At 45.9% G+C, this 27,939-nt stretch overlaps 1 protein-coding gene across 1 annotated transcript in view; it reads left to right on the plus strand.

The window, feature by feature from the left end:
* Positions 1-27,939, plus strand: part of LOC126413306 (serine/arginine repetitive matrix protein 5-like) — a 139,118-nt gene that overhangs the window by 28,271 nt on the left and 82,908 nt on the right. The window contains exon 5 of the mRNA XM_050083206.1: positions 22,794-23,658. Within this exon, the coding sequence (XP_049939163.1) occupies positions 22,794-23,658 (865 nt within the window). The remainder of the gene's footprint in view (positions 1-22,793; positions 23,659-27,939) is intronic.

Consider the following 27,939-nt stretch of genomic DNA (forward strand, 5'->3'; position numbering starts at 1 on the left):
GTCAGCAGATGGCGATGGCTGAACCGGCAGTGTCCAATTCTTAACCGGGCCAAAACTACTCCTCCCGCCGAGAAGGGCGTGAGGAGCACGTCCAAGCCACGGGAAGAGGTTTCAAGGCCCGAAGCTTGTTGGCTGTAAGGGCAGCCCAATCGGCATGCCACAGCGATAAAATGCGCCGACAAATAACCCTGCTAAAATCGGATGAAGGGACACAACAAGAAGCTGTCCGAGGCTGGAGGACCGCAGCCTTGGCCGCGGCATCTGCAGCTTCGTTCCCAGGGATACCGACATGGCCAGGGACCCACAAAGCTAACCGGAGAACCGACGTCCGCCAGCTGCCGAAGAGAGCATTGGATCCGGTGCACGAAAGGGTGAACCGGATACGGATCACTGAGGCTCTGGATGGCGCTCAGGGAATCGGAGCAGATGGCATAAGCAGAATGTCGGTGGCGGCAGATGTAAAGAACAGCCTGGTAGAGGGCAAAGAGCTCAGCTGTGAAGACCGAACAATGGCCATGGAGCCGGTATTTGAAACTTTGTGCCCCGACAATAAAAGAACACCCGACCCCGTCATTGGTCTTAGAGCCACCTGTATAAATGAAAGTCATATTGATGAACTTCGAATGAAGTTCCAAAAAACGGGAGTGGTAGACCGAACCGGTGGTAACCTCTTTTGGGAGTGAGCTGAGGTCAAGGTGAACGCGGACCTGAGCCTGGAGCCAAGGTGGCGTGTGGCTCTCGCCCACTCGAAAGGTTGCAGGGAGTGAAAAATTAAGGTGTTGAAGAAGGCGACGAAAGCGATCTCCAGGGGGTAGCAGGGCAGAGACATACAACCCGTATTGACGGTCGAGAGAGTCGTCAAAAAAGGAACGATAAGACGGATGGTCGGGCATTGACAGTAGCCGACAGGCATACCGACAAAGCAGTATATCGCGCCGGTAGGTGAGTGGCAATTCGCCAGCGTCAGCATGAAGACGCTCTACGGGACTAGTATAAAATACTCCGATCGCAAGTCGTAAACCCCGATGTTGTATGGAGTTGAGACGGCGTAAGATGGATGGCCGTGCAGAGGAGTATACGAAGCTCCCATAATCCAGCTTGGAGCGGACGATCGACCGATATAGACGAAGTAGGACGGTTCGATCCGCTCCCCACGTCATACCACTGAGAACACGGAGGACATTTAAAGAACGGGTACAACGGGCGGCCAAATATGACATGTGGAGACCAGCTAAGTTTCCTGTCAAATGTAAGGCCTAAAAATTTGGTCGTCTCCATGATTGGGAGAGCAACGGGACCGAGTCGTAAGGACGGTGGGAGAAACTCTTTGTAGCGCCATAAGTTAATACAGACCGTCTTCTCGGCAGAAAAACGGAAGCCATTGGCGACACTCCAGGAGTAAAGACGGTCAAGAGAACGCTGAAGACAGCGCTCCAGGACACGTGTACACTGCGCGCTGCAATAGATGGTAAAATCGTCCACAAAAAGGGAGCCTGATACATCAGCTGGGAGGCAATCCATTATAGGAATGATCGCGATGGCGAAGAGAGCGACCCTCAAAACTGAGCCCTGTGGCACCCCATTCTCCTGGCGAAAGGTGTCTGACAGGACAGAACCCACACGTACCCTGAACTGTCGATCCATTAAAAAGGAATGAATAAAAAGAGGGAGGCGACCACGAAGGCCCCATGTATACATGGTGCGGAGAATGCCCGCCCTCCAACAGGTGTCGTAAGCCTTCTCCAAATCAAAGAACACTGCCGCGGTCGGGCGCTTCCGCAAGAAGTTATTCATAATGAAGGTCGACAAGGTAACCAGATGGTCAACAGCAGAGCGGCGCCTACGAAATCCACATTGTACATTGGTAAGTAGGCGTCGAGACTCGAGCAGCCAACTAATCGAGAGTTAACCATTCGCTCCATCACTTTACAGACACAGCTGGTAAGCGAGAGAGGTCGATAACTGGAAGGCAAGTGCTTGTCCTTCCCCGGCTTAGGAATCGGGACAACAATAGACTCGCGCCAGCATGCGGGAACATGTCCCTCAATCCAGATGCGATTGTATGTACGAAGAAGGAAACCTTTACCCGCAGGAGAAAGGTTCTTCAGCATCTGAATATGAATATAATCAGGCCCTGGAGCGGAGGACCGTGATCGGCCAAGTGCGTTTTCGAGTTCCCGCATGGTGAATGGGGCATTATAACTTTCACAATTCGAGGAGCGGAAGTTAGGTGGCCTAGCCTCCTCTGCCTGTTTGCGGGGGAGGAAGGCAGGGTGGTAATGAGCGGAGCTCGAAACCTCTGCGAAAAAGCGGCCGAAGGCATTGGAGACAGCCTCAGGGGCCACAAGGACGTCATTCGCGACCTTCAAGCCAGAAACTGGTGAGTGGACCTTAGTGCCAGATAGCTGGCGCAGGCTACCCCAGACAACAGAAGGAGTAAAACTGTTGAAGGTGCTTGTGAAAGCAGCCCAGCTGGCTTTCTTGCTTTCTTTAATAATACGACGACACTGAGCACGTAATCTTTTATAATTGATACAATTCGCCACTGTAGGGTGGCGTTTGAAGGTGCGTAAAGCACGTCGACGAGCACGTAAAGCATCTCTACATGCTGTGCACCACCAGGGGACCGGTACGCGACGTGGAGAAGAAGTAGGGTGAGGGATGGAATATTCAGCAGCAGCGAGAATGACTTCCGTGAGGTGTGCGACCTGACGATCGCAGCTTGGGAAGGTTTGATCCTGAAAGGTCGCCCTGGAAGAGAAGAGCCCCCAGTCTGCCTTGGAGATGGTCCAACTAGAGGAGCACGGAGAGGGGGTATGCTGCAGGAGATGGATAACACACGGGAAGTGGTCGCTCGAATACGTATCAGAAAGTGCATACCACTCAAACCGGCGTGCAAGTTGGGGAGTACATATAGAGAGGTCTAAATGGGAATAGGTGTGAGATGTGTCCGAAAGAAAAGTAGGGGCGCCAGTATTGCGGCAGACAAGATTGAGCTGGTTGAAAAGGTCTGCTAACAAGGGGCCCCTCGGGCAGGATGCTGGAGAGCCCCAAAGGGGATGGTGGGCATTGAAGTCTCCAGTTAACAAAAATGGTGCAGGTAGCTGAGCAATAAGTTGCATCATGTCTGCCCTGGTAACGGCAGATGACGATGGAGTGTAAACGGTACAAATGGAAACCGTAAAAGTGGGGAGAGTAATGCGGATGGCAACTGCCTGCAGGCCGGTGTGCAACGTGATGGGATTGTAGTAAATATCATCCCGGACCAGCAACATAACCCCTCCATGAGCTGGGATACCTACCACAGGGGGTAGGTCAAAACGCACAGAGGTGTAGTGTGCCAAGGCAATTTGATCGCATGGGCGTAGCTTTGTTTCCTGGAGGGCTACGACGAACGGACGGTGCAAGCGGAGCAGCAACTTCAAGTCCTCTCGGTTGGAGTGAATGCTGTGAATACTCCAGTGAATAAGTGCCATCGTAAGAAAAGGAAGATGAAAGAAGGGGTCACCTCGAAGGCCGCTGAGGGCCTGGCTTCGAGCGAGCACTGCCGCCGCTATCAGTAAGCGGACAGTCATCGTCCATTGGGTCTATAGGTTAATCGGCCATCTTGGGAGGATGGCCGGGAGGGGGAGCTTCCTCCGCCGGTGAACGGCCAGATATTCTGCTACCAGCGGTGCGGCCAGGCGCGGCAACCTCTGGGTGGCGCAGGAGAAGAAATGCTCCGGGGCGGAGAAGGAGAACTGTGCTTCCTATGAGCCTTCTTGGAAGGACGTTTGGTGGAAGTACCGGTCGAAGGCTGGGAGGTCGAGGTACGTAGGAAGTCTGCACGGGCTGGTTCCTTCTTGAAGGCCCGTGCATCTGACTTCGGGGTCTTCGCCTTAACAGAAGCTGATGAAGGGGCTGGTGTCTGTGGGGTGATGGGAGGAAGAGGAGACGTCGACCGCGCGATCTTAGCACTGGCCGAACGGACGACCGTGGTGCTGAAGGTCAGATCGCATGTCTGGGTTGCCACCTCCCTTGTAGTCCGAGGAGAGGCGAGGACAGTACTGTATTTCCCCGCTGGGAGCAGCGCGGGCTTCCTACTAGCCAATAGCTTGCGAGCAACCGAGGTGGACACTTTCTCTTTGACCCGAATTTCTTGGATACAGCGTTCTTCCTTATAGACAGGACAGTCGCGGGAGGATGCGGCATGGTCACCCTGACAGTTCACACAACAAGGAGACTGAGGTGGACAGTGACCCTCATGGGCATCCCTGCCACAAGTGACACATTTAGCCGCATTGGAACAAGACTGTCGAGTGTGATTGAAGCGCTGACACTGGTAGCAGCGCGTAGGTGTCGGGACATAGGGGCGAACAGAAATAACCTCATAGCCCGCCTTGATGCGCGATGGCAGCTTAACACTTTCGAAGGTCAAGAAAAGTGTCCGGGTCGGTACAAGGTCATTGTTGACCTTTTTCATGACCCTATGGACAGCCGTCACGCCCTGCTCAGCGAGGAAAGATTGAATCTCCTCGTCAGTCAATCCATCCATCGAGGGAGCTAGTATAGACCACACCACGAGACGAATTCAAAGTTCGGTGGGCCTCCACCCGGGCAGGGAACATGTACAGGAGTGTGGCCCGAAGCAGTTTTTGTGCCTGAAAGGCACTCTCAGTTTCTAGTAACAAGGTACCGTTACGCAACCTGGTACAAGATTTGACAGATCCGGCTATGGCATCTACGCCCTTCTGGATAACGAAAGGGTTGACAGAGGAAAAATCCTTTCCGTCCTCAGATCGAGAAACGACGAGGAACTGTGGGGCAGGCGGTAGTATTTTTGTGGCTGGTCACGTTTCCGTTTTTGGGCAAAAGTCGAGAGAGATGGAGTAGAATCCATTACGGAGGAATCCCCCATGATTGCCAGCGTCTCCGATGGCGCGCTCCTTCCTTGTGGGGACCCTCTCAGAGGGCACTCCCGCCTTAGGTGAATGTTTACACCTCAGGTCACACCTCCCGAGAAACAGACGGAGGGACCAATCGGCATGGTGAGAAGGTATCAGCTCAGGCAATCACCCCTCCCCAGGCCTGGCCTTTACCAGGGGGTACGCGTGTGCCTTACATGTCTACCCAGGGCGGGGAATTACGCGTTACCCCGTCACCGGCTACGCGTGCGAACGCGTGGGTCGGCCTTCAGGCACGCACAGGGAGGAAGGAAGAAGAGGAAAAAGAAGAGAGAGAGGGAGAAGGAGGACAGACTGTCTCAAATGCCGAGGCGGAGACCAGAAAAGGCAAGGAGAAGAAGGCAATGAGAAGGCAAGGAGAAGGAGGCAATGAGAAGGCAAGGAGAAGAAGGCAATGAGGATGCAAGGAGAAGTCAAGGGAAAGAGTAAGGAAGACAGTGAGGTGGAGAAGAGCAAAGAAAGGAACCAACCAAAGGAAGGAAGAAACAAGAAGTGAAAAACCAAAAAGACCACAATTATAGGTCGCGGAACCGTCCGTCTCCGGACGCAGGCGCTAACTACCCCCGTGAGGAGGATGGACTCTTTTTAGTCGCCTCTTACGACAGGCAGGAATACCTCGGGCCTATTCTAATCCCCGGACCCGCAGCGGGGGACATCGCTCTTGACGATACAAATGAGACTTTGATTAAAATCACTGTAAGGCTAATGGCGCCTTGCTAGGTCGTAGTCATTGACTGAGCTGAAGGCTATTCTAACTGTCTCTCGGCAAATGAGAGAAAGGCTTCGTCAGTGTAGTCGCTAGCAAAGTCGTCGTACAACTGGGGCGAGTGCTAGTCCGTCTTTCTAGACCTGCCATGTGGTGGCGCTAGGTCTGCAAGTACTGACAGTGGCGACACGCGGGTCCGACATGTACTAATGGACCGCGGCCGCTTTAAAGCTACCACCTAGCAAGTGTGGTGTCTGGCGGTGACACCACAGTTTCTCCATATATAAATGTACAAAATAGCTGAGTGCGTCAGTAGACACTACACCATGGACAAATTCGCACGCTTGGCGGACGCTCAATCTGAGAGGTTAGGTGTGCATAGAATGCTCACATGTATACCGATATGAAATTTATGAATCTTGAGGCAAGACTCGGTAAGCTTGTAAGGGAATTAAAGGACACTCCTAAACTTCTTGCACTTAACCAAAATTGGCTAGAGAATAGATTTAGCGCAATTGGAGTGAAGATAGAAGCTGAGGTGGTTGTTATTGAAGGAGGTGGTGTAGGGAAGAAGAAGAACGACAAAGCATATATAAAACCACGTGATATGCACAGCTCTGATTAGTATGCTCCGAGATGTCGACAAAGCATTATGTCATTCAGGCACACAAAGCAGTTCCAGAGAAATTGGGGCATATGGGTTGCGAGCAAACATTAAGAGAAACTTTTAAACCTGTTACCGAATCTATCAGTAAGATGGCTTCGCGTGATAATGATTCAATCGCAGAATTCACCAACCAGTATTGGGCGGGTAAGATAGAACATTCGGTGTCAGCAGGGAGAGACCATACATGCTAGGCTCTCAAACTAAGTTTATCCGATAGCACGACACGCCTCGGGGATACAGAGTTTAGAAGAACACCTGGCTTAATGAATCTAATGTTCCTAAGGCCCTCAAAAAACTTAAAATACTCTACCAATAATCGCAAAGTGTATGGTGAAATACTGCAATTGACTGAGCTGTATTAAATTCCTGACAGAACACTGAGAAACCTGCAAAACTAAATACAGAGCCATTATACAACCTTTAGTGAATGAGCATCCTAAAAGCATTGGTGAGGGTGTAGACTTTCAGCATAAAGGCGTGAGCAATCAACTCCCACAGTATATATATTACGATGAGCCGGATGAACTAATAGGCTTCGACTGTTGATGGCTTCGGCTGCTGCAGGCAGTACAGCTCATTCGAATGAGGTTGTTTCGATAATCTCTGAGCTTTGAGAGAGAGGTATTATTTAATAAGTATGAAGACGGTAGTTCGAGAATTGCACAAGCCACCACGCAAAACATATGCTCCGAGGCATGTCATGATTAAGCGGCTGGATGACTTGTGGCAGGCCAATCTTGTATATATGAGTCAATATTCACACGAGAATAATGGATTCAAATACATTTTAATGGTTATTGATATATACTCTAAATTCGCATGGGCATTACCTGTCAAAACTAAAACCGGTATAGATGTTGCTGTAGTGTTTGAGCGTTTGCTGCAGACAGGATCGAATCGATGCCCATACAATCTTCAAACCGATCATGGTGGTGAGTTTTACTATGAACATTTCAAGACTGTGATGGAACGGTACGGGATACACGACTACTCGACGTTTACCCACCTGAAAGCTAGCTTCGTGGACAGTTTGAACAGAATGGTGAAAGCTCAAATGTGAATACCGTTTAATCTTCGCGGTTCTTACAAGTGGCTAGATATCATCCCACAAATAATTGCGCGGTATTATCGAACCAAACATAGTACAATAAAAATGAGACCGACCGATGTTCGCTATAATTCACTCATGGACGAAGTATATTTCCACATTAAATGCTGGACCCGCGCAAACAGAGGTTCAATGTAGGCGACTTAGTACATATTTCAAAATACAAGACAGCGTTCGAGAAATCTTACTTACCAAACTGGTCAGCGGAGATATTCACAGTATCCAAAGTGCACAGAACGAACCCTAGGACATATATCCTAAAGGATGGCAAGGGTGAAGAAATTGCTGGATGCTTTTACACAGAAGAATTGCAGAAGAGTTCTGAAGCAGATGTATTTCTCATCGAACGCGTGATAAGACGTCGCGGGAATAGAGCGCTAGTTAAATTGTTTGTATTTCCATCATCAGAAAATAGTTGGATTGACGCTGACGAGTTAGTGTATAACAGGGAGCGTAGACCTCTGTCTCCTCAGTAGCGTACCATGCATGATAGGCAGCACACCATAAGAGGTGGAGGTGGTATTTTTGAAAAATTGCCTTTTGAATTGCACATTCCGGGGTACAACTTCTGTGGGCCTGAGACAAAGCTTCAGAAACGCCTGGCACGCGGTGTTAGCAGTATTAACCTACTAGACGAAGTCTGCCTTGAACACGACCTCGCATTCGCTGCAAATAAAGATCTCCCAGCATGCCACGTTGCCGACCGAATATTAGCCGATAGAGCTAAGCAAATAAGACGAAGAAAAGATCTCTGAATATGTCAACACGTTGCTGCATTCGTAGTTGATAAAACCATGCGTGGAAAAATTAAATTGGACATGGGGGTTATGAATTACAAACTAACTATGAATGCAGCGCGAACAGCTTTGGGGGCGAAGAAGGAGGAACCAGGTGATGTGTCGACAGAAGTGCCGACACAGTGTTATTTTGAGAGGGCCGATAGGCACGCTATCTAACGCAGACGGGCGTGAATTCTGGAACAGGATAACTATTGAATGGTAGCAAGAAAAGTACGTAGCTGCTTTATACGTAACTTTATTCGTGGATGAATACAGCGTTCTCCTGGAGACATTTATACTATAACTTTCAATCTATGTAAGGCTAATGGCGCCTTGCTAGGTCGTAGCCATGGACTTAGCAGAAGGCTATTCTAACTGTCTCTCGGCAAATGAGAGGAAGGCTTCGTCCGCATTGTCGCTAGCAATGTCGTCGTACAACTGGGGCGAGTGCTCATCCGTATCTCGAGACCTGCCTTGTGGTGGCGCTAGGTCTGCGATCACACAGTGGCGACACGCGGGTCCGACATGTACTAAATGGATCGCGGCCGATTTAAGCTACCACCTAGCAAGTGTGGTGTCTGGCGGTGACACCACATTCCTCCCCCGCAAATCGGCGAACGGTCGTGAGATAAGGCTTCCGCCCTCCGTGAGGAGAACCCCATGTTGACGTATGCGATGAGGTGGGGAGCCTAACAACAGGGGAGGCTGTGCCACCCGCACCCGGCCATTCGGTCCGAGGGGAGCTAGGAAACGCCTGAAAACCTAGTCCAGGGTGCACGTCAACATGCGGTGTATGCGCCCGTAAAGAGACAGGAGGGGCCGAAGGGTCGACCTCAATTGCGTCGGGGTAGCCGACGCACGATGACGTCATGTGGTCCGGAGCGGGCGGGAGTTCCATGGCGGAGGACAGCTGGTCACGGGAAGCGATCGGCGGCGCGTGACCCTGGGAGGCGCTTGGCGGCTGCAGCGAAGCGTCGAGTGCGGGCGGCGCCGGCGGGAGAACAGGCGACGGCGGCGGCGGCGGCGGCGGCGGCGGCGGCGCGTCGCCATGGGGCAAAATGGAAGGCATCTTCGGTAACACCTGGGGATGAGGCGAGCCAGTAGATGGGTCCCCAGGGCGTTGACCGGACGGCACCGTCGCTGAAAGCAGACGGGGAGCGGCAGAACCCGTGTGACGACAGAGGCGCAGCTGATTGAGATGCCGACGCACCTCACCAGAGGCCCCCAAAACCAAATACATCGCGCGGCCGAGGCAGCGAAGAATGCGCCCTGCGAGCCAACGCCGTGAACCTCGATAGTTGCGATAGAATACAACGTCGCCTGGAGCAAAAGCAGGAGTCTGCCGCTGCACAGGAACCTGATGCGGCGGATGCAGCAAAGACATCAAGGTGCGATGAGAACGACCGTGGAGCAACTCAGCCGGCGAGCGACCCTCTCGGGGCTGAGAGCGATACGAAGACAAAAAGAGCAACAACGCGTCCTCCCGAGAATGCAACTCTTTCAACTTCAACATCTGTGACTTGAAAGTCCGGAGCAATCGTTCAGCGGCACCGTTTGACTGAGGCGAAAACGGCGCGGATGTCTGATGTTGAATACCATTGGCCTGGCAGAATGACTGAAATTCTGCGGACATGAATTGTGGGCCATTGTCGGAAACAATAGTCTGCGGAAGACCTTCAATGCAAAAGATAGCAGACAACGCTTGGATGGTGGCGGAGGACGTCGTGGAAGACATCGGGACAACAAAAGGAAAATTACTGAAGGCGTCGACCAGAACCAACCATCGAGCATTCCAGAATGGACCAGCAAAATCAATGTGCAAGCTTTGCCAAGGGGAAGTGGCTTTTGGTCATGCAAAGACTTTCCGCGGCGGTGCGGATTGTTGTTCGGCACACGCCATGCAAGAACAACACATATTCGTAATCGCAGCATCGATTCCGAACCAAGTACAGTGCTGACGAGCAAGTTGTTTCGTTCGCACTATACCCCAATGTCCTTGGTGAAGAAGACGTAAAACAGAGGACTGTAACGAACGTGGGACCACGACTCTGGACTGATTATCAGAACGCAACAACAAAACACCACGTCGAACAAAAAGTCTCTCCTTGTGAGCAAAAAATCGGCGAACCAACGGATCCTCGATCCGAGACTTTGACAAAGGCCATTGCGTAGCAACAAAACGCAAAACGGTAGCAAGGACAGGGTCAGCAGCTGTGGCTGTAGCTACACGACGAAAATCAATCGGAAACGATTCGACCACTTCATCTGTTTCCGAATCAATGAACATGCAAGCAAGATCGGAAGAATCGAATGCTTTATCCTCAGCAACAGGCAAACGGGACAACGCATCAGCGTTGCCGTGCCTAGCAGTGGACCGATAGAAGATATCGTAGCGGTACTGCGAGAGAAAAATAGACCAGCGAATGAATTTCTGCGCTGTACGCGGAGGTACAGGCTTGTTCGGATGAAAAAGCGATGTCAAAGGTTTGTGGTCTGTGATGATGGTAAAGTGACGACCATACAAGAAATCATGGAACTTAGTAACACCAAACACGAGAGCCAAAGCTTCTTTCTCTATCTGTGAGTAATGTCTTTGCGCAGATGAGAGCAATTTTGACGCAAAGGCAATAGGGCGATCATGCGAGCCAACTTTGTGCGCAAGCACAGCACCGATCCCGAAATCCGATGCATCTACCATCAACAAAAGGGGTTACCGGGGATCGAAAGGCGTGAGGCAAGTATTAGAAAGCAACGCCGATTTCAACTGGCGAAAGGCGCGTTCGCATTCCGTCGTCCAGACGAACGGAACACCTGTACGGCGTAAGCGATGAAGCGGAGCTGAAGGAGAAGAGGCATTGCGCACATTCACTCACACCTTGTGATTCTAAATCGTGGAATGTTCGTGCGACCTCATCACGCAATGCGTGAGTAACATTGCGCGCTCTGAAAAATTTCGGTTGCGCGTTTACTTTCAGTTCCAAACGTGCTGCATAGATTTTAGCGCAACGTAAGCCCGGTGCAAAAATGTCTGCAAATTCGTAACACAGACGAGAAACACTGTCTGAAGGCACAGGTTGATTCACTGATAGGACATGATTTACTGTAGAAATGTTAAACAATTGAAATAAATCTAAACCAAACAAGTTCACTGCAGAAGAAGAACAAAGAACGTGAAACGACACAAGTTTTATTTGTCCCTTGTATGTGGCAAGAAGGCTGCACTGTCCTAACACAGGTATATTCTGTCCTGAATAACCATGTAACTGAACATTTGCGGCACGCAACGGAGGTGTGCCGAGTTGTTTGTACGTGTCGTGATTGAGCAATGAAACTGCAGCTCCGGTATCAAGCTGGAACGGTATGACCTTGCCATTAAAGTCCAAATCTACAAAAAGTTTGTCCTGCTGACGACAAAAGCGACTGTCTTGTGCAATTTGAACAGACACTTGTACAGAATCACTTGCTAATTGACGTGATTTCCGGCGACGTCGACGCACAGTTTTTGTGGGACGAACACAGTCACTGTTAGAGAAAGTGGCACTGGACGAATCAGAATTAACTACATGAATGTCCATGGGCGAAGGTCCACGATTCTGAGTGTCCTTGGTTCGATTCCGGCGCGAAACAAAGTGCCTGGAATGATTGTGATTGTCAGATCGGAGCTTTTTCTGGCAAACACTTTGAACATGTCCTTTCCTATTACAGAAAAAGCAAATAGCTTGGCGCGATGGGCAATGTTCACGCGAATGTCTAGTAGCACACCGCGGGCATGATTTCACTGCATTTGTTGGCTGGCGCGGCACACCTGGTTTAGAGCGCGGCGGCAGCTGCGTTTGTGTGCGCGAGGGCAGTTGACCGGGCCGCGCAGCTCACCCGGCGGGCCGGTTAATCTTACACATGGCTGGCGAAGTTTCAAAAGATTCCTGAACACAGTCAAGTGTGTCTTGTCTATCCAATATGTCTATCACTTGTTGAAGGGAGGGATTAACTAGTTTCAAAATGTGCTCCCGTATGCGAACATCAGAAACGTTCTGTGCAATAGCATCACGTACCATTGTATCTGAATAAGAAGGCCACAGTCACAGGCACAGTCCCTAGTAAGTCCTTGCAATGTTGCTACCCACTCCCTATTCGTTTGACCGGCCGTATGTTTTGTACGAAAAAACGTATACCGTTTTGCAACCACATTAACTGTATCTTTGAAATAGGCATCTAAAGCAGACTAAATTTCCTCGTAGGACAGAGTTGCTACGTCGCGTCGGGGAAACAATTTCACTATCACACGGTAGGTGGACACACCGACACAGGAAAGCAAAAACGGCTGCCGCTCATTACCTTGAGTTCTGTAGGCGGCGAGATGGAAGGCGAACTGTCGGGACCATTCTGGCCACGACTCGTGCGCCGCATTAAAACTGCGAAACGGCGGTGCAACAGCATGTTGTGGCTGCGGTAGCGGTGAAGCGGCGGCTGGCGCATCGGTTTGAATGGCACGTTGACCCTGGACGAGCTGTCCAAGGGCATCCAATAACACCTGCGTCTGCTGATTCTGCAAGCGATAAAATTCAGACAGTACATCTGGAGATTGTGGCGAAGCCATGACAAATAAATCAGAGCAAAGCAATGAGTAAGAACACGATCCGTTAAGCCTCGGCGCCAAATGATGTGTGGACAGAAGTGCCGACACAGTGTTATTTTGAGGGGGCCGATAGGCACGCTATCTAACGCAGACAGGCGTGAATTCTGGAACAGGATAACTATTGAATGGTAGCAAGAAAAGTACGTAGCTGCTTTATACTTAACTTTATTCGTGGATGAATACAGCGTTCTTCTGGAGACATTTATACTATAACTCTCAAACTATGTAAGGCTAATGGCGCCTTGCTAGGTCGTAGCCATGGACTTAGCAGAAGGCTATTCTAACTGTCTCTCGGCAAATGAGAGGAAGGCTTCGTCCGCATTGTCGCTAGCAATGTCGTCGTACAACTGGGGCGAGTGCTCATCCGTATCTCGAGACCTGCCTTGTGGTGGCGCTAGGTCTGCGATCACACAGTGGCGACACGCGGGTCCGACATGTACTAAATGGACCGCGGCCGATTTAAGCTACCACCTAGCAAGTGTGGTGTCTGGCGGTGACACCACACCAGGTTCTTTGAAAAACTGTATTCTCACTTCGATGTGTACAGCTAAACGTGTGTTGAAGGGGGGGCGGGGGCGGGGAGTCGAAGAAGACTGCAATTAAACCACCTAGAGTCCTACCACTACCAAACACATCAGGTGGAATTATTCCGTTCCTCGTTCCAGCCCTTGCAGCTCTGTCGGCGGTAGGTTCACTCACAGGTGGGGCTGCAGCTGTAGCCAAAACGTCAAAAACACACAGAATGCACAGGCGCATCTAGAGGAAGCCAGAAGACCTAATCAGGCCACGGAAGCAGCAGCTATCGGAAAGGGTCTCTACTTTAAACCATACAGAAAAGGACTAGGTCTCTTCATAAATAAAAAAAGTTCGTTAGTTATCCTACCTGATCGAGCACTCACGAATAAAGATATTATTAATATTGTTAAAGGGAAACATCACATTCCTGGATTCCGTGGCGTCTTTATGCGGGATACATTACCGGAGACTATGTGGCGGACTAATGAGTGCGGAATTGTAAATTTAGATGTTGCTGGGGGTCCAGGAATCCATTGGGTGGCGTATGTTAAGGAAAGTGCGAATACAGTACAATATTTCGATTCATTTGGGGATTTACAGCCGCCTGAAGATTCACAGCGCTACTTCACCAGCAAAAGTCGTGTTTTCTACAATCTACGGCGATGTCAGGACTTTAACACATACCTGTGCGGGCATCTCCGCATTATGTTCCTCATCACAGCCATGGCAAATTAGCCTTCGCCTGCATCAGCGAACTTCTGGAATGCGCGCTATATTTAGACCGAACGGTGAGAAGTCTGGAATGCCCGCTTTCTCCTCTCCTTGTCAGAGCCGGTGTGCGAACATCCACACATATGAAACAGCCATAACTGAACGCACGCCCATCATTTGAGGTTTAGATGCTATGTCATACACACTGACTTTAAAAGAGCGAGTATCAGCATTACGTGCAGATTACTTTCCGCCGATTTAAGTGCAGGGGACTGGCGTAATGCTCTGATTGGTCTGGAGGCGTATAACAGCATTCCAAATTTCACGAAGAGCATCTGGAAATTGACGGTCGGAAGGAGAGTCTACAAATACAACTTGGTGCCTACGATATTGACGATTTAAACGAAGTGTTAAAACAGTCAGGAAAAGGTATTGAACTGCGGGCAAACATTAATATCCGTAAATCAAATACGGGCAGAGAGCTACGATCGACTTTAGACAGATTCAATAGGTCCACTGCTAGGTTTTGCAAATGATCGTGTTTTGGTGAGGGACGCCAGTAAATTTTATGCATCGGATCAAGCTGTAGATATACTACCAGTCAGCACAATCCACGTTGAGAGCAATATTGCCACAAACTCATACCTCAACGATAAGTTGATTCATCCCTACAGTCGGCACTGGGTATAAAATAGTTCAAGCCCACACAAACTATATATGTCCCAGTAACAGTTCAGATATTGGATTACCTAGAATTGCGTGTTGTTGACCAGAGTAATCAGTTTGTTAGCTTTCGAGGAGAAGAGATCATTGTACGCTTGCTCAATTATTGGAAGTATCACAACACATGGTGCAGAGTTGTGGGAACTAACTCAGAGGCAGAAAGATCGCCTGATGGCTGTCGAGATGGATTTCTGGAGGCGAAGTTGTGGATACTCCAGACTTGACCATATTACAAGTGATAGGACCAGAGAGGTTATGAATGTCAAAAGCACAATCCTAGACTAGATAGAAAGGAAGCGCCTACTCTGGTATAGTCATTTACAGCGTATTCCAGACACAAGATGGCCAAAACGGGTATGGTAATGGACTCCACATCAAAGAAGAAGGCGCGGTAGACCTGCGAGATGTTTGAAAGACGACGTCAACGAAGCAAGGGCGGCAAGAAGTCTTAATGAAGGAGACTGGATAGACCGTGAACGATGGTGATTGGAATAAGAGAGGGGGCAGCAGCCGTAGAAACCTCGCTCATCTATATATGAACACCTAATAATGCCTAACCGGAGAATAAACGCGGGATAACTAAACCGTTGATTGTGGCAGGGTTAGTGAAGCTAACCGGAGAATAAGTTACGTAATTAGTCACGACAAGAATGTTTATTAGAACGAAGAAGCAGAAACGGGGACATCACACAAATTATGTAAGAATGAGACGATTCCAAAAAAATGTTGAAGTATGTGTGAAATCTTATGGAACTTAACTGCTAAGGACATCAGTCCCTAAGCTTACACACTACTTAACCCAAATTTAGCCTAAGGACACACACACACACACACACACACACACACACACACACACACACACACACACACACACACACACGAAGGAGGACTAACCTCCGCCGGGACCAGCCACACAGTCCATGATTGCAGCGCCCATAGACCGCTCGGTTACTCCCGAGCAGCGACGATTCCAATTTTATACAAAAATTTCGTACTACTACTTTCGATCTCATGCTTGGGAAGCTGGAGCATATGAATGAAATGTGAAACTACTTCCGAACATGAAGCTTTTTGCTTGTAGTAGGCTTGATAAGCATTTGATATTGGTACTTCGTGAATTATATTTTCTCGTGTTATAAAAATGACCATTTGTGCCAAAACTGTCTCGTTTATTTGGTGTTTGTTAAGATAGCTACAATATTAGACAGGCTTATTTTGTTTTATCTAGCAGTGACAAACACGTTATCAGATTGAGAAATCACCAAGTCTTGGGTATTGTATGTACTAACGGCTTTTTCAGTATTAGCCAAATAATTTCTTTTTTCATGTAGCAAAACATTTGACGATCTTTGATGAGGTAATAGATTCTTTCCCAGAAAGGAAAGCACGTCATGTAAATCTGTAACAAAGTTAGAGAGTAAAAATGCTAGGTTTAATGTCTGACGAAATGTACTGTCTTGCTTGTCTCTTCTACTGGTTTCATGTATCCTATATTTAATTTTATATCACACAAAAAAACGAGTTATTAGCTATAGGCAATAAATAATGCAAATTTTCTGAAGAGTTCTTGTTCTCCCGGTTACAAATTATCCCATCCAATATTGATTGCGAGTTTTTTTCTGATGCGCAAAGCAGTCTCAGTTATAGTGGGAAAGGTGATAATCTTCACACGACCGACGTTTACGTTCAGTGATTTTGCTGTTTTCTCTTCGTTTATTGCTCTCACGTCAAGTGAAAACAAAATGGATTTCTGTGGCTGAGAGCTATCAAGTGAATTAAAATACATTGACAGGAGTACGGAAGGCTAAATTATGTTATTAGTTTCAGATTTTATTTTATTTCCATCTTTCTGACAGTCAAGCATTAATAGCCTTACAGAACAATGAAGTTATATTTGTCGAAGAGATTTGGCTTTCATTAATCTTTTCCACTGAGGCAGTCAATTTATTTGAAACGAAGTGTTTAATTCCACACTACTGGCTGGTTTCAACGGTTTGCTGCATTTCGAAAGTGCATGTTTTCATCTTCTAGCACGTATGAAATTATGTCATAATGAAGAACCAAAGATGAAATAATACATTACTGGTACTCCAAGAAAATTTACATCCGAATCTGGACATAGGAATGTGCACATCAAGCCGAATTACGCGTTTTAGTGTGGTTCACGAAATTCCGATGCACTTTGAGTATACTCTGATGTCTTTTTCTTTTATGACAATGTAAGATCGTTTAATGTCTTACACCTACGAACATACGAGCTTCCAGAATCCTAGTAGCTGCGCAAGCGCGGTGACGCCTGTTATCTGGCGCTCTGGCAACTACTGAGGCGAACCTATTTATAACAGGTCGTGGGAAAATATTGCGAATGGTTGTTTGAAAATCGTTACTTTCAAAGTAAATTTCCTTTTATGTAAGATGTACTATGTGCGAGAATTTACGATGAACTCCTTAAATCACAGAGCGTTTGACTCATTTAAAAATCAAGTCTGGTACGAACATTTAGAAAAATTTCGAGCTCAGAAGATCAGTCATGTCCTTTGTGGGAAGTGTGTAAGTGTAACGCGCAAAAATCAATATGGTATGTGAAAGCTTAGCTTCTCTTGCAGCTTATTAATCTTAGAGACCAAGATTATATGTGAAAACTTTGCTTTTTTTGTAGTAACAAGATGTATATTAATTTGAACCATTATTAACGTTTCCTATCTGTGAACCCGCTACTGAACAGTGGTATTGCTATCACGTGTCATATGCTCGAATATCCGCTGTCATCGCCTGGCGAGATCACGTGACATGAGCTATGACTGGTTACAAAAGCGCATTGCAATCTTTATTTCAATGCTTTAGAAAGTGACATGCGGCGTTTGGTGGAATTTATATTTACACTTCCGTAATACGAAAATATGTAGCGTACACGTTTCCAAATTCATGTATTTTTTTTTACTGAATGTGGCTTTCTAAAGGGCCGAGAAGTACTACGCTGGTGTATAAAGCCATAACCATTCAAAGGATTGATAAATTTTACAGGTTCGAGGAAAAGTACCCTGTCACTTAACAAGGAAAAAGTGTATTTTCACCCAGGAGAAAGTCTAATTTTCACCGAGAAATCCTGGAATTTTTTTCTCATCCTCGTATACACCCTGTATTTACTCCTGTCAGCTTAACGTCTGGGAATTCGGTTATAAATTGAATGTTATTCACAAGAGACCAATATGTGCTTATGTGCTGTGTCAAATAATGCGCCTTTTATACGAATCAGTCCACATATATCAACCGTCGTAGAGAATTTTGTATTAATAATTTTATAACACAAGATTATAATACGGTTTCGGACTGCAAGAAGCCTCTTTGACATGCATACTTACAGTAGAAATATTTGACGTAACATCTGAAACGCCGACTTCTCGATAATTTGCACCTAGATGAATTAATTCTTAGCCTATTTCTTTGGAATTGTCATCAGAAACCTCTCACCTCTAAAACGTGTCACCTTTTTAGCACACATTGCAACAAACTTCGCTGTTTTTTATTACAGCCTATATTCCTGAAGGAGATAGTGGGGGATTTCATACAACTGTATTTCTTTAAATGAGTGTTCGCAACTGGAAACACAAACGATCAGTTTACGCGTGACATGCTGTAGAATTTGTTTCAGTTTACAACAAATATTTATTCCTTACTTCGCTTTTTGGACTATCCCGCTTCCTCTACGTTTACGCATTGGTTTCAGTTTTACTTGTTACTGCAAATACTTCCTCACTCTGCATGATTACAAATACATCACGAATGAGAATCCTGTGGTGGATGTAGTTGCGCAGGGGTGAAGGTACGTTTGACGTTTTTGGAGTCTAACATTACGTATGACTTGGCCATGGCCTCTACGCTCGGCCACTGGTGCGGGCAGGCTGTCTAGGTAGGCTGTGCTCAGCACACCTCTCATTTTGTGCTCTATTACTCCGTCATGCAAAACTAGCCCGCCCCAACATCAACCGCTCTACTACACACAGTTTATTGACCGACCGACAAATTTCGTAACAGTCTACACAACACACGTCCCGACCGACTACATGATTTCAGCGCCCCCCTGCTCCTAGAGCTGGTTATGACGTTCTGTTCTACGCGATACCGCTTAGTATTCCACAAGTAAATAATTGGGATTTGGCTTGGCTGTTCGAACTAACAAGGCCAGAAAAAGCCGTGATAAAGCTGTGGGTAAAGAAATGGCTATTGCAATGGACCAAATGCACCTACGCTTTGTTACTTACGGAGCTGAGACCCGAGGATTTTCGGAATTATTTAAGAATGGATGTAAAATGCTTTTCGGAGCTCCTGAACGTCGTCATACGATAGCTAATACGATTTCTAGCCACTGGCGGAATTTACGAGGACCTCAGATTCAGCGCAATTAATCCCCAAAATTATCTAAAAGGATTCATGAAATCTGCAAGGTGATTAATAGTTGCTTGAGGAAATACTCGTGATAAAGCAGAAGCGAAACGATAATTAAAATATATTTATGTAAACTTTATGAATTTATGTTCGAATGTAATAATATCCCCTGTAAGTTCAAGAAATTCATTTCAGATTAGAAGGACGACTGCAAATGGCGGCGGCGCGTATTATGTAATAAATTCAGCAACATATTCATAAGAAATGAAGCACGTAACAGTTGTTAGAACTTGAGAAAAGCTCTTCACTTTGCTCTTCATAGCAGGAGGGGTGACGATAGGTTGAATTTTTGTAACACTTCTAATAATGAACCAAATGTGTCTGTAATTCGGTTTTTAGTTTTTATTTTCGCTACGTATCGGAAATTAAATAAAAATCCAATCTGTCTGTATTTAAGATTATCAGACTTCCTTTCCGATGAGTATAGGAAATAAAATCGAGAAACAGACAGATGATTAACAGTTATTCACAAAAATGTGCATTTTAATTTCTCTGTTTGCCACATGAAACTACTACAGATTCGTTAAAAATGAAAGAAGCACTTCACTTCTTACCCTCTATTGCTATACTGCTCGCACGGCATGTCCCACAGACGTCCGAAGACTCGAAAACTTTCCAGGAACTCTCTCATACAAATTTCGTCTGCCTCGCACACTGCCATGTTAGCCACATTCGGAGTGCACTGAACCCCGCGCGTGGTGACTGAAAAGGAACTGTTGTGGGCGGCTTGCACGACAGACTACACGATTTGCACGGCGAATGGGGTCGCGGGCAGGCAGGTGCGGTTGTCTGCTAGTCTTAGCCAACCAACCCACCGCAAAGAAAAATCTCTCTTCAGACCAACAAGCCTACAGGCGTACTGTTAGTCGGTCGGTCGGTCAACAAGCTACACGCGCACAATTTATCGGTCGGTCGGTAAACCGGCGCATGTGTAGGGTAGGGTCCTTTACTGACAGTGAGACACTGATAGTAACTGAATGAGAGAAAGAGCTCGAAAATATAAATTTCGCAATAGCAGATTCCGATGTCTCATAACAGGCTTCCGACTTCAGCGTTGAAGGATTTCAATACTATATGTAGTATACCGAAGCAACATTACGACAGATCACTGGCGACACACTATGGGGAGTTACTGACAATGCTTGAGGAAAGTTCGGTTGAGTGGCTGACCACGATTTCTCGCGGAGGTTTGCTTGTAACCTCAGAATCGCTCCTTCAAACTACTATGAAATTATCGAGTGAGGTAACGCAGTGGTTAGCACACTGGACTAGCATTCAGCAGGTTTACAGTGCAAACCTGCGTCCGGTCATTTAGGTATGGGATTTCCGTGATTTCCCTAAATTTCTTACTGCAAATGTCGGGATGGTTCCTGTGAAAGGGCACGGCCGACTTCCTAGTCCACCCTTCAACAGTCCGAGCTTGTGCTCCGTCTCTAATGGCTTCGCTGTCGACAGCACGTTAAACTCTAACCTCCACCTCCCAGCTACGAAATTTTTTTTGTCCAGATCTATGGAACCACAATTTCTCCACGGAAATTGGTGTCACTAAGAACCTGTGCTCCATACTTTGGGAACAATTGTCCATTTTTCATCCGGAAGTAATTAAAATTTGCGCCAGAGCGAAAACATCTATCCAGCTGCGCTGGCTATCATCAAAGACCAGGCAAAGGAAACAGAGGCAGCTCAGCGTCGAGAAGCAGAAATTACGGATTTGTCATCGGTTTAAGGTCTCAATGAACAGTATTTGCGTATACAAGGCTCCTACACACACACAAATTTATCGGATGACAGAATGACCAAATTGGTCGCAGCCTACACACGTCCGAACCGACTGTACTCGGCGATTATAGTGCCGCCCTGTTGTTTGTTTTATCTTCAGTTAATTCCGTTTTTGTTCTACGAGATCTCGCCTGGTTTTTCAGAAAAATAATAACGCGGTTTGCTTTGGCTGTTTTAAAGATGAGAAGGGAAAAAACAGAGAGAAAGCTGTGGGCAAAGAAGTGGCCAACGCAAGGGAAGAAATTCACCCATGTTCAGGCTGGGAGCTTATAATTTTCCTGATTATTTAAGAAGGGGTGAATCATGCATTTCGGGGCTGCTGGACTTAAAGGAGAAATAATGCAGTCCTGAGAGAGGTGCTAAACTCCGAGGAGAGACTGTTAGTTGCATTACGATTTCTCGTCACTGGCGGCAGACCTAAGATTCAGTACTGTCATACCGCTGCAATTATTACCTAAAATTATTCCTGAAACGTGCAACGTGATCTATAGTTGACAGAGGTAATAAATCATGATAAAATAAATAAAACAAAACGTTATTAATTTATTTACGGATGCTATACAAAAGATGATCTGCAAATTTCAGAAACTCATCTCATATTTGAACAAGAAAGACTACACATGACGGTGGCGCGCATCATCTAGTAAATACAATGGATACGTAAGAAATGAAACATTTAGCGACTGTTAGAATTGTACGGTTGGGTTGTTTGGGGGAAGAGACCAAACAGCGAGGTCATCGATCTCATCGGATTAAGGAAGGACGGGGAAGGAAGTCGGCCGAAGTCGGCCGTGCCCTTTCAAAGGAACCATCCCGGAATATGCCTGGAGCGATTTAGGGAAATCACGGAAAACCTAAATCAGGATGGCCGGACGCGGGATTGAACCGTCGTCCTTCCGAATGCGAGTCCAGTGTGCTAACCACTGCAACAACTCGCTCAGCGTTAGAATTGCAATAAATAAATAAATAAAAATTAAAGATCCCACATTTGGTCTACAGGGAAATTAAAATCTAAAAACATAAATAAAGAAGATGAACAGACTTAATCTCGTGTTGCACATAGAGAAACCATTATGGATTCGTTAAAAAATGAAATAAGTGCTTCATTTCTTGCACCTCTATTGTTATACTCCTCACACTATGTGTCGCGAAAAGATGTACAGTCTTTGAATTTCTCTAAAAACTCTGTCCTTAAAGTTTCGTCCGCCTCGGACGTAGAAATGTATGTTACAACAGTATCTAATTCTGAGAGCTGTGTCAGAACTGGAGTTTGTCATGCGTTTGTCACGATCGCGATACACACGACACAATTTCTTGGGTCAGTTGTCGACTGGTCGGACGCGCCCGACAACCCGACAATAAAAATTCGTCGGTCGGTCAGTCAAAACGCCGACACACAGCCAATTTGTCAGACGGACGGTTGGTGGGGTGCCACGAGAGGCGCTGCTATCGAGTCATGTGATCTGCCTGACGGCTGCAACGGATGATACGAACAGCTGAGGGTTATTCGTCTTACTTGGTTAGATTTGATCACATCGAGTATTGAGCACGGAGTTGGCAGGAGTTGTTTTGTTGTTGTTGCTGTTTGGAGTGGAGTTTTGTTGTTGCTTTGGGAGGAGAGTTGTTTTGTTTCGAGGGGAGTTGTTTTGTTTCGAGGGGAGTTGTTTTGTTTCGAGGGGAGTTGTTTTGTTTCGAAGGGAGTTGTTTTGTTTCGAAGGGAGTTGTTTTGTTTCGAGGGGAGTTGTTTTGTTTCGAGGGGAGTTGTTTTGTTTCGAGGAGAGTGAGAGTGGTGCTGAGGAGAGTGAGAGTGGTGCTGAGGAGAGTGAGAGTGGTGCTGAGGAGAGTGAGAGTGGTGCTGAGGAGAGTGAGAGTGGAGCTGAGGAGAGTGAGAGTGGTGCTGAGGAGAGTGAGAGTGGTGCTGAGGAGAGTGAGAGTGGTGCTGAGGAGAGTGAGAGTGGTGCTGAGGAGAGTGAGAGTGGTGCTGAGGAGAGTGAGAGTGGTGCTGAGGAGAGTGAGAGTGGTGCTGAGGAGAGTGAGAGTGGTGCTGAGGGGAGTGAGAGTGGTGCTGAGGGGAGTGAGAGTGGTGCTGAGGGGAGTGAGAGTGGTGCTGAGGAGAGTGAGAGTGGTGCTGAGGAGAGTGAGAGTGGAGCTGAGGAGAGTGAGAGTGGTGCTGAGGAGAGTGAGAGTGGTGCTGAGGAGAGTGAGAGTGGTGCTGAGGAGAGTGAGAGTGGTGCTGAGGAGAGTGAGAGTGGTGCTGAGGAGAGTGAGAGTGGTGCTGAGGAGAGTGAGAGTGGTGCTGAGGAGAGTGAGAGTGGTGCTGAGGAGAGTGAGAGTGGTGCTGAGGAGAGTGAGAGTGGTGCTGAGGAGAGTGAGAGTGGTGCTGAGGAGAGTGAGAGTGGTGCTGAGGAGAGTGAGAGTGGTGCTGAGGAGAGTGAGAGTGGTGCTGAGGAGAGTGAGAGTGGTGCTGAGGAGAGTGAGAGTGGTGCTGAGGAGAGTGAGAGTGGTGCTGAGGAGAGTGAGAGTGGTGCTGAGGAGAGTGAGAGTGGTGCTGAGGAGAGTGAGAGTGGTGCTGAGGAGAGTGAGAGTGGTGCTGAGGAGAGAGTTTTTGCTTTGGGAGGAGAGTGCCATCAAGATAACAGCCATGGTAAGTGAACTCTGATATTTTTTGTAAATTGTATTTTGCTGGGATGTTAAGTTTTAAGAAAATGACAGTGTTCATATTTTATTTGATGTTCTTATTAACATGTTATGCATGTGAAATGAAAGTCCCCTATATTTATCTATATCTCTCTCATTAAAACTTCCCTCTGATACAATTTGTATAATAGCATGCTCATTGCGATTATTTGTTTTACAGTAAACATCAAAAACAGACTTTCTACATTATTATTTTGCCTGTTTCGACTCTATACATGGTTGATTTTTTAATCTGTAGTGGCTGCGCTGTTTACTTTCGCATTAGAGGATTTCCTTCAGTCATCTGATTTCATATTTCGTATCCATCCAACTCGAAAAGCTCTGGGTGAAGGGTGTGAGAAGATAAGTTTAGAAACCCACCAAACGTTGCATAATACGTTTTCAGAATTGTCAGGAAGAGGACAGGTAATTCATATAAATTTCGTTGTCTGTGATAAGGAAATTTACGAGTAGGTCATTGCTTCCTGCAGTGGGAGAAGTTGTCTGTGATAAGTTTCCAGCAGCTGTTTCAACCAATAACGAACGATTCTTTCCATTAATTTAAGGTTGTTTTCTTGTTAGTGTTTGGCAAGAATTTCTACTTCTCGTGGTTGGCCCGTTAATTTGAGTTTTTAGTAGTGATTATTACGCATGTTAAGTTTGTTCGCGGATGCAATGAGTGGCACTATGAGGGACATATTCTTTATGCTTGAAACCCAGATGGCCGGTATTTTCATATCATGAGTCAAAGCAGACATGTGGGATCGCAACCTATTGGTAATCCCGTAAACAGTGCTGTGCAATGAACATTAAAACTATACTGGTACATGTTTACATCCTGTTACTTTAAGCACAAGGTTTGCAATTGTAGTTCAGGGATTATACGCTCTCGTGTTCTATAAATTGCAAGTAATAGGTTGGAGTGAATGTAACGGTTGCTGCTCTAGTGGATCAAAGATACGTTCTAGACGTTCAAGAAAACGGAGGGGGGATGGAAGAGACTGCCGATTTACTTCGATACACAGCTCTCAAGGGACTTGTAGGAAGAGTTCATAGTGAGTAGAAAGATAGTGCAAATCAGAAATTTTTTCCCTTCATTGGAACTTTGAAGGAAGGATCTGTCTTAGGAAAAAAGCGTGAACCTAAACGGGAAAAATGAACACCTCACGGTAAACCAAATAATATCCTTATAACCTTAGCAATATGGTGGAATGCCTCACATGAAGTGAAAGAAGCCCAGTATTTTGTTCTAATGTTTGAAGAGTCAAAAGGGTTTTCGAAAACTGAGAAAATATAGTCATTCGGTGCTATTTAGGTGGTAACGTATACGAAACGTCCCTAGTCTTCGAACCTGTAAAAACTTGGTCGCCTACATTAAGAAAAAACTACCAACCGTAATTTAAATTTCTGTTGCACAATCACATGACGGAGCTGCACCTACGAGTGATTTTTATGGACGTATTCAAGCTGTTTTAAGCAAACAAATCCCACAAGCCACCTACACACACTATCATCGTCCTTTAAAGGATGAGGCTGTTGCCTGTTACGACCTTTGAAACACTCATACCCATCTTTATCCAGGCCTTCCAATATCTCCCATTTCTGCTTGTAGTCCTCAATCGTATGAGGAATTCTGTGACCTGGAATTATCATGAGGTGTTTGCTCCCAATCTTCACGATATTTCTTTTAACTTTTTCATTCATTATGGAAATATTTCTCTTCTAATTCTTCGTTTTCAATCATATCTTCTTGTGCAGCTCTTTGTCTTTCTCAGGAACCCCATTTCTTCTGTTTGAATTTTATTTTCTTGTGGTAAACAAACTTTCGATTGTGTAAGATAACACCGGAACAGCCGTTACTTTATAGAATATCACGACTGTTTGTTTTTGTGCTTTATAAGCCAGTGTTCTGCTAGCGGTGCCACAGAGAGCTTGATATTTCGGTATTTAATTTTCAATATCAGGGTCCAAATCAAAACTTCCAGCGGATCCTAAATAAGAGTTGAGACACTTGTTCTAAAACTCAATTATCCAAAACAATTTTTGACCTGACTGTAGATTTTCCTCAGAATGCCATTATTTTTGTTTTGTTACTAGAAATTCTAAAGATGTACTTCCGTTCTGCTGATATATTGATCTTTGTTAGCTGGTACACTGATCTTTGGAGGTCAGTCTGAAATACATTCAGATATTGCTCATTCGTTATGTTAATTCCTTTGTTTACTTTACATTTGCATTTGAGGTAATGTCATTGTAGCATTAAAAAGGATAGGTGACAGTCCACATCCTTATCTAACCCGTTGGTTAATAATTATTTCATCTAATCGATTCCTACCTTTGTTTACTGCATTGCATGTGCTATTGTAAAGACTTCTCACTACCTCAGTTAGGTAGTACGTATATCAATATTTGGACATAATCTTCCATAGGCTCTCACGGCTCACGCGTCCAAAAGCCTTCTGAAGATCGGTAAGGCCATATGGGTTTGTACATTAAACTCTGTCTTTTTCCTATCATGTTTTTAATTACAACCACAATGACTGTGCATAAACGACCTAAAACCATTATGTTCCTCAGAAATAATAGTTTCTGTAATATTCTGCATGTCATTATTGTTCTATCTATATAGTATGTAGCCAGTGTTTGGAAGACTTACGCCGCGATAGCTCCTACAATAACTGTGTTTCCCTTTCCTGGAGAGAGATCACTTCTGCTATGTACCAATGGTCTGGGGATCTTACATTTCGACCAACATTCATTTGTTAATTGTAAAGTCTTATTTAGTGGTAACCCTCCATATTTAATTAGCTCTGCATGTATTCCATCTATTCTTTTTTTTTCTGTATTTCATGCCTTTCAAAGCGTATTGTAGTTCGTCCGTAGTAATTGCGCTACTGATTCATTGTTCATACTTTCTCGAGTGTCATTTTCAGCATTCAGTGTAATTTATCCATTGCTTATAATGTTTAGTAAGGCATCGTCTTTTTCTTTCTTGTTGAGCGCTTTCATGACCTCGTATGCACATTGCTGTCTGCCATGTACATCGTGTTCTAAGACGCTTATGAATGTAGTAGACTGTTGTTGAGATTTGCACAGTAATTGTTGGGCAGCATTCCGCTTTATTCCGTACGTCTGCAAACTTTCTGACGTTTTCATCTGTAGAAACTTCGACAAGCTACGTATTGTTCTTTAATCACTTCTTTAATTTCTGTGTTCCAAATTGAGTATTTTCCCCATCTGTTTTCTTCCTTCTACCAAGTGCTTGTAGGGCTTCTTCAATTATGCCGGTTTTGATATTCAATTCTATATTGATATCTTTATTGACTGGTAATAAAACAAGCTTTCCTTGGAGTCAGTACTGATGAAGTTTCCTAATACTGTATTCCGACAGAAGATATATTTTGAACAACTCGTGGTGTGGTTTCTTTAGGAGTTTGTCTCCTTTCATTTTGGCAATAGCCTTATCTTACTGCGTAGAGGGAAGTGGTCACTACCTATGTCTCGTCCTCTACAAACAAATATATCTTACATCAGATTATTCATTTTATCATTAATCAGTGTGTACTCAATCACAGACATTAATCTTCGTGCACTCCACGTAAACTTGTTACTGTCTTTGTCTGCAAAATGTGGTAGTAATTTTAAAATTGTTGGAGACAACTGTGCGTAGTTCATTTCCATTATTATCAAGGATCTTTCCTCCAAATAAGCCTGATATTACTGGTGTAGGTAGATTTCCAGCTCTGCATTACAATCACCAGCGATGACAACACGGTCTGTCGTGTTGATTTTTATTCACTTTCTGAGGATCATCCTTTCCTCCTCTGGGCTGTAGACAGCTTTTAGATAATCTCTTGGAATTTGAAATGGGTCATTATTCATAAGGTTGAATTGACGAACCTGCCCTCTCCATTTATCATTGACTGAAATTGACACTCCAGCACTAGCTCGTTTTCTTTGTGGGAACCCACTGTAAGCTATCGTGTAGTCCGTCACATCTTTTGTTTCTCTTGGTTTTTCCTAGTTTCTGTTACAGTGTATACTTCCCTCTCCTTGCGTACTTAGTTTAACTCGTTTTCTGTGTTGGTTAGTCGTCTAACATTCCACATTGCCAAAGACACACAACCTGCGCACGTGATGGGGCTGCCGCCTCTTGCTTGATTTTCTGTCAGGGTTGTCTGGCTTGGGAAGCTGGATGCACAGCGCCTCTAGAGCCCTCCCTTCCCTATGTATGAACCATGACTTGGTA

This window comes from Schistocerca serialis, chromosome 7, assembly GCF_023864345.2.
Source record: "Schistocerca serialis cubense isolate TAMUIC-IGC-003099 chromosome 7, iqSchSeri2.2, whole genome shotgun sequence".
In the NCBI taxonomy this organism is placed as follows: domain Eukaryota; kingdom Metazoa; phylum Arthropoda; class Insecta; order Orthoptera; family Acrididae; genus Schistocerca; species Schistocerca serialis.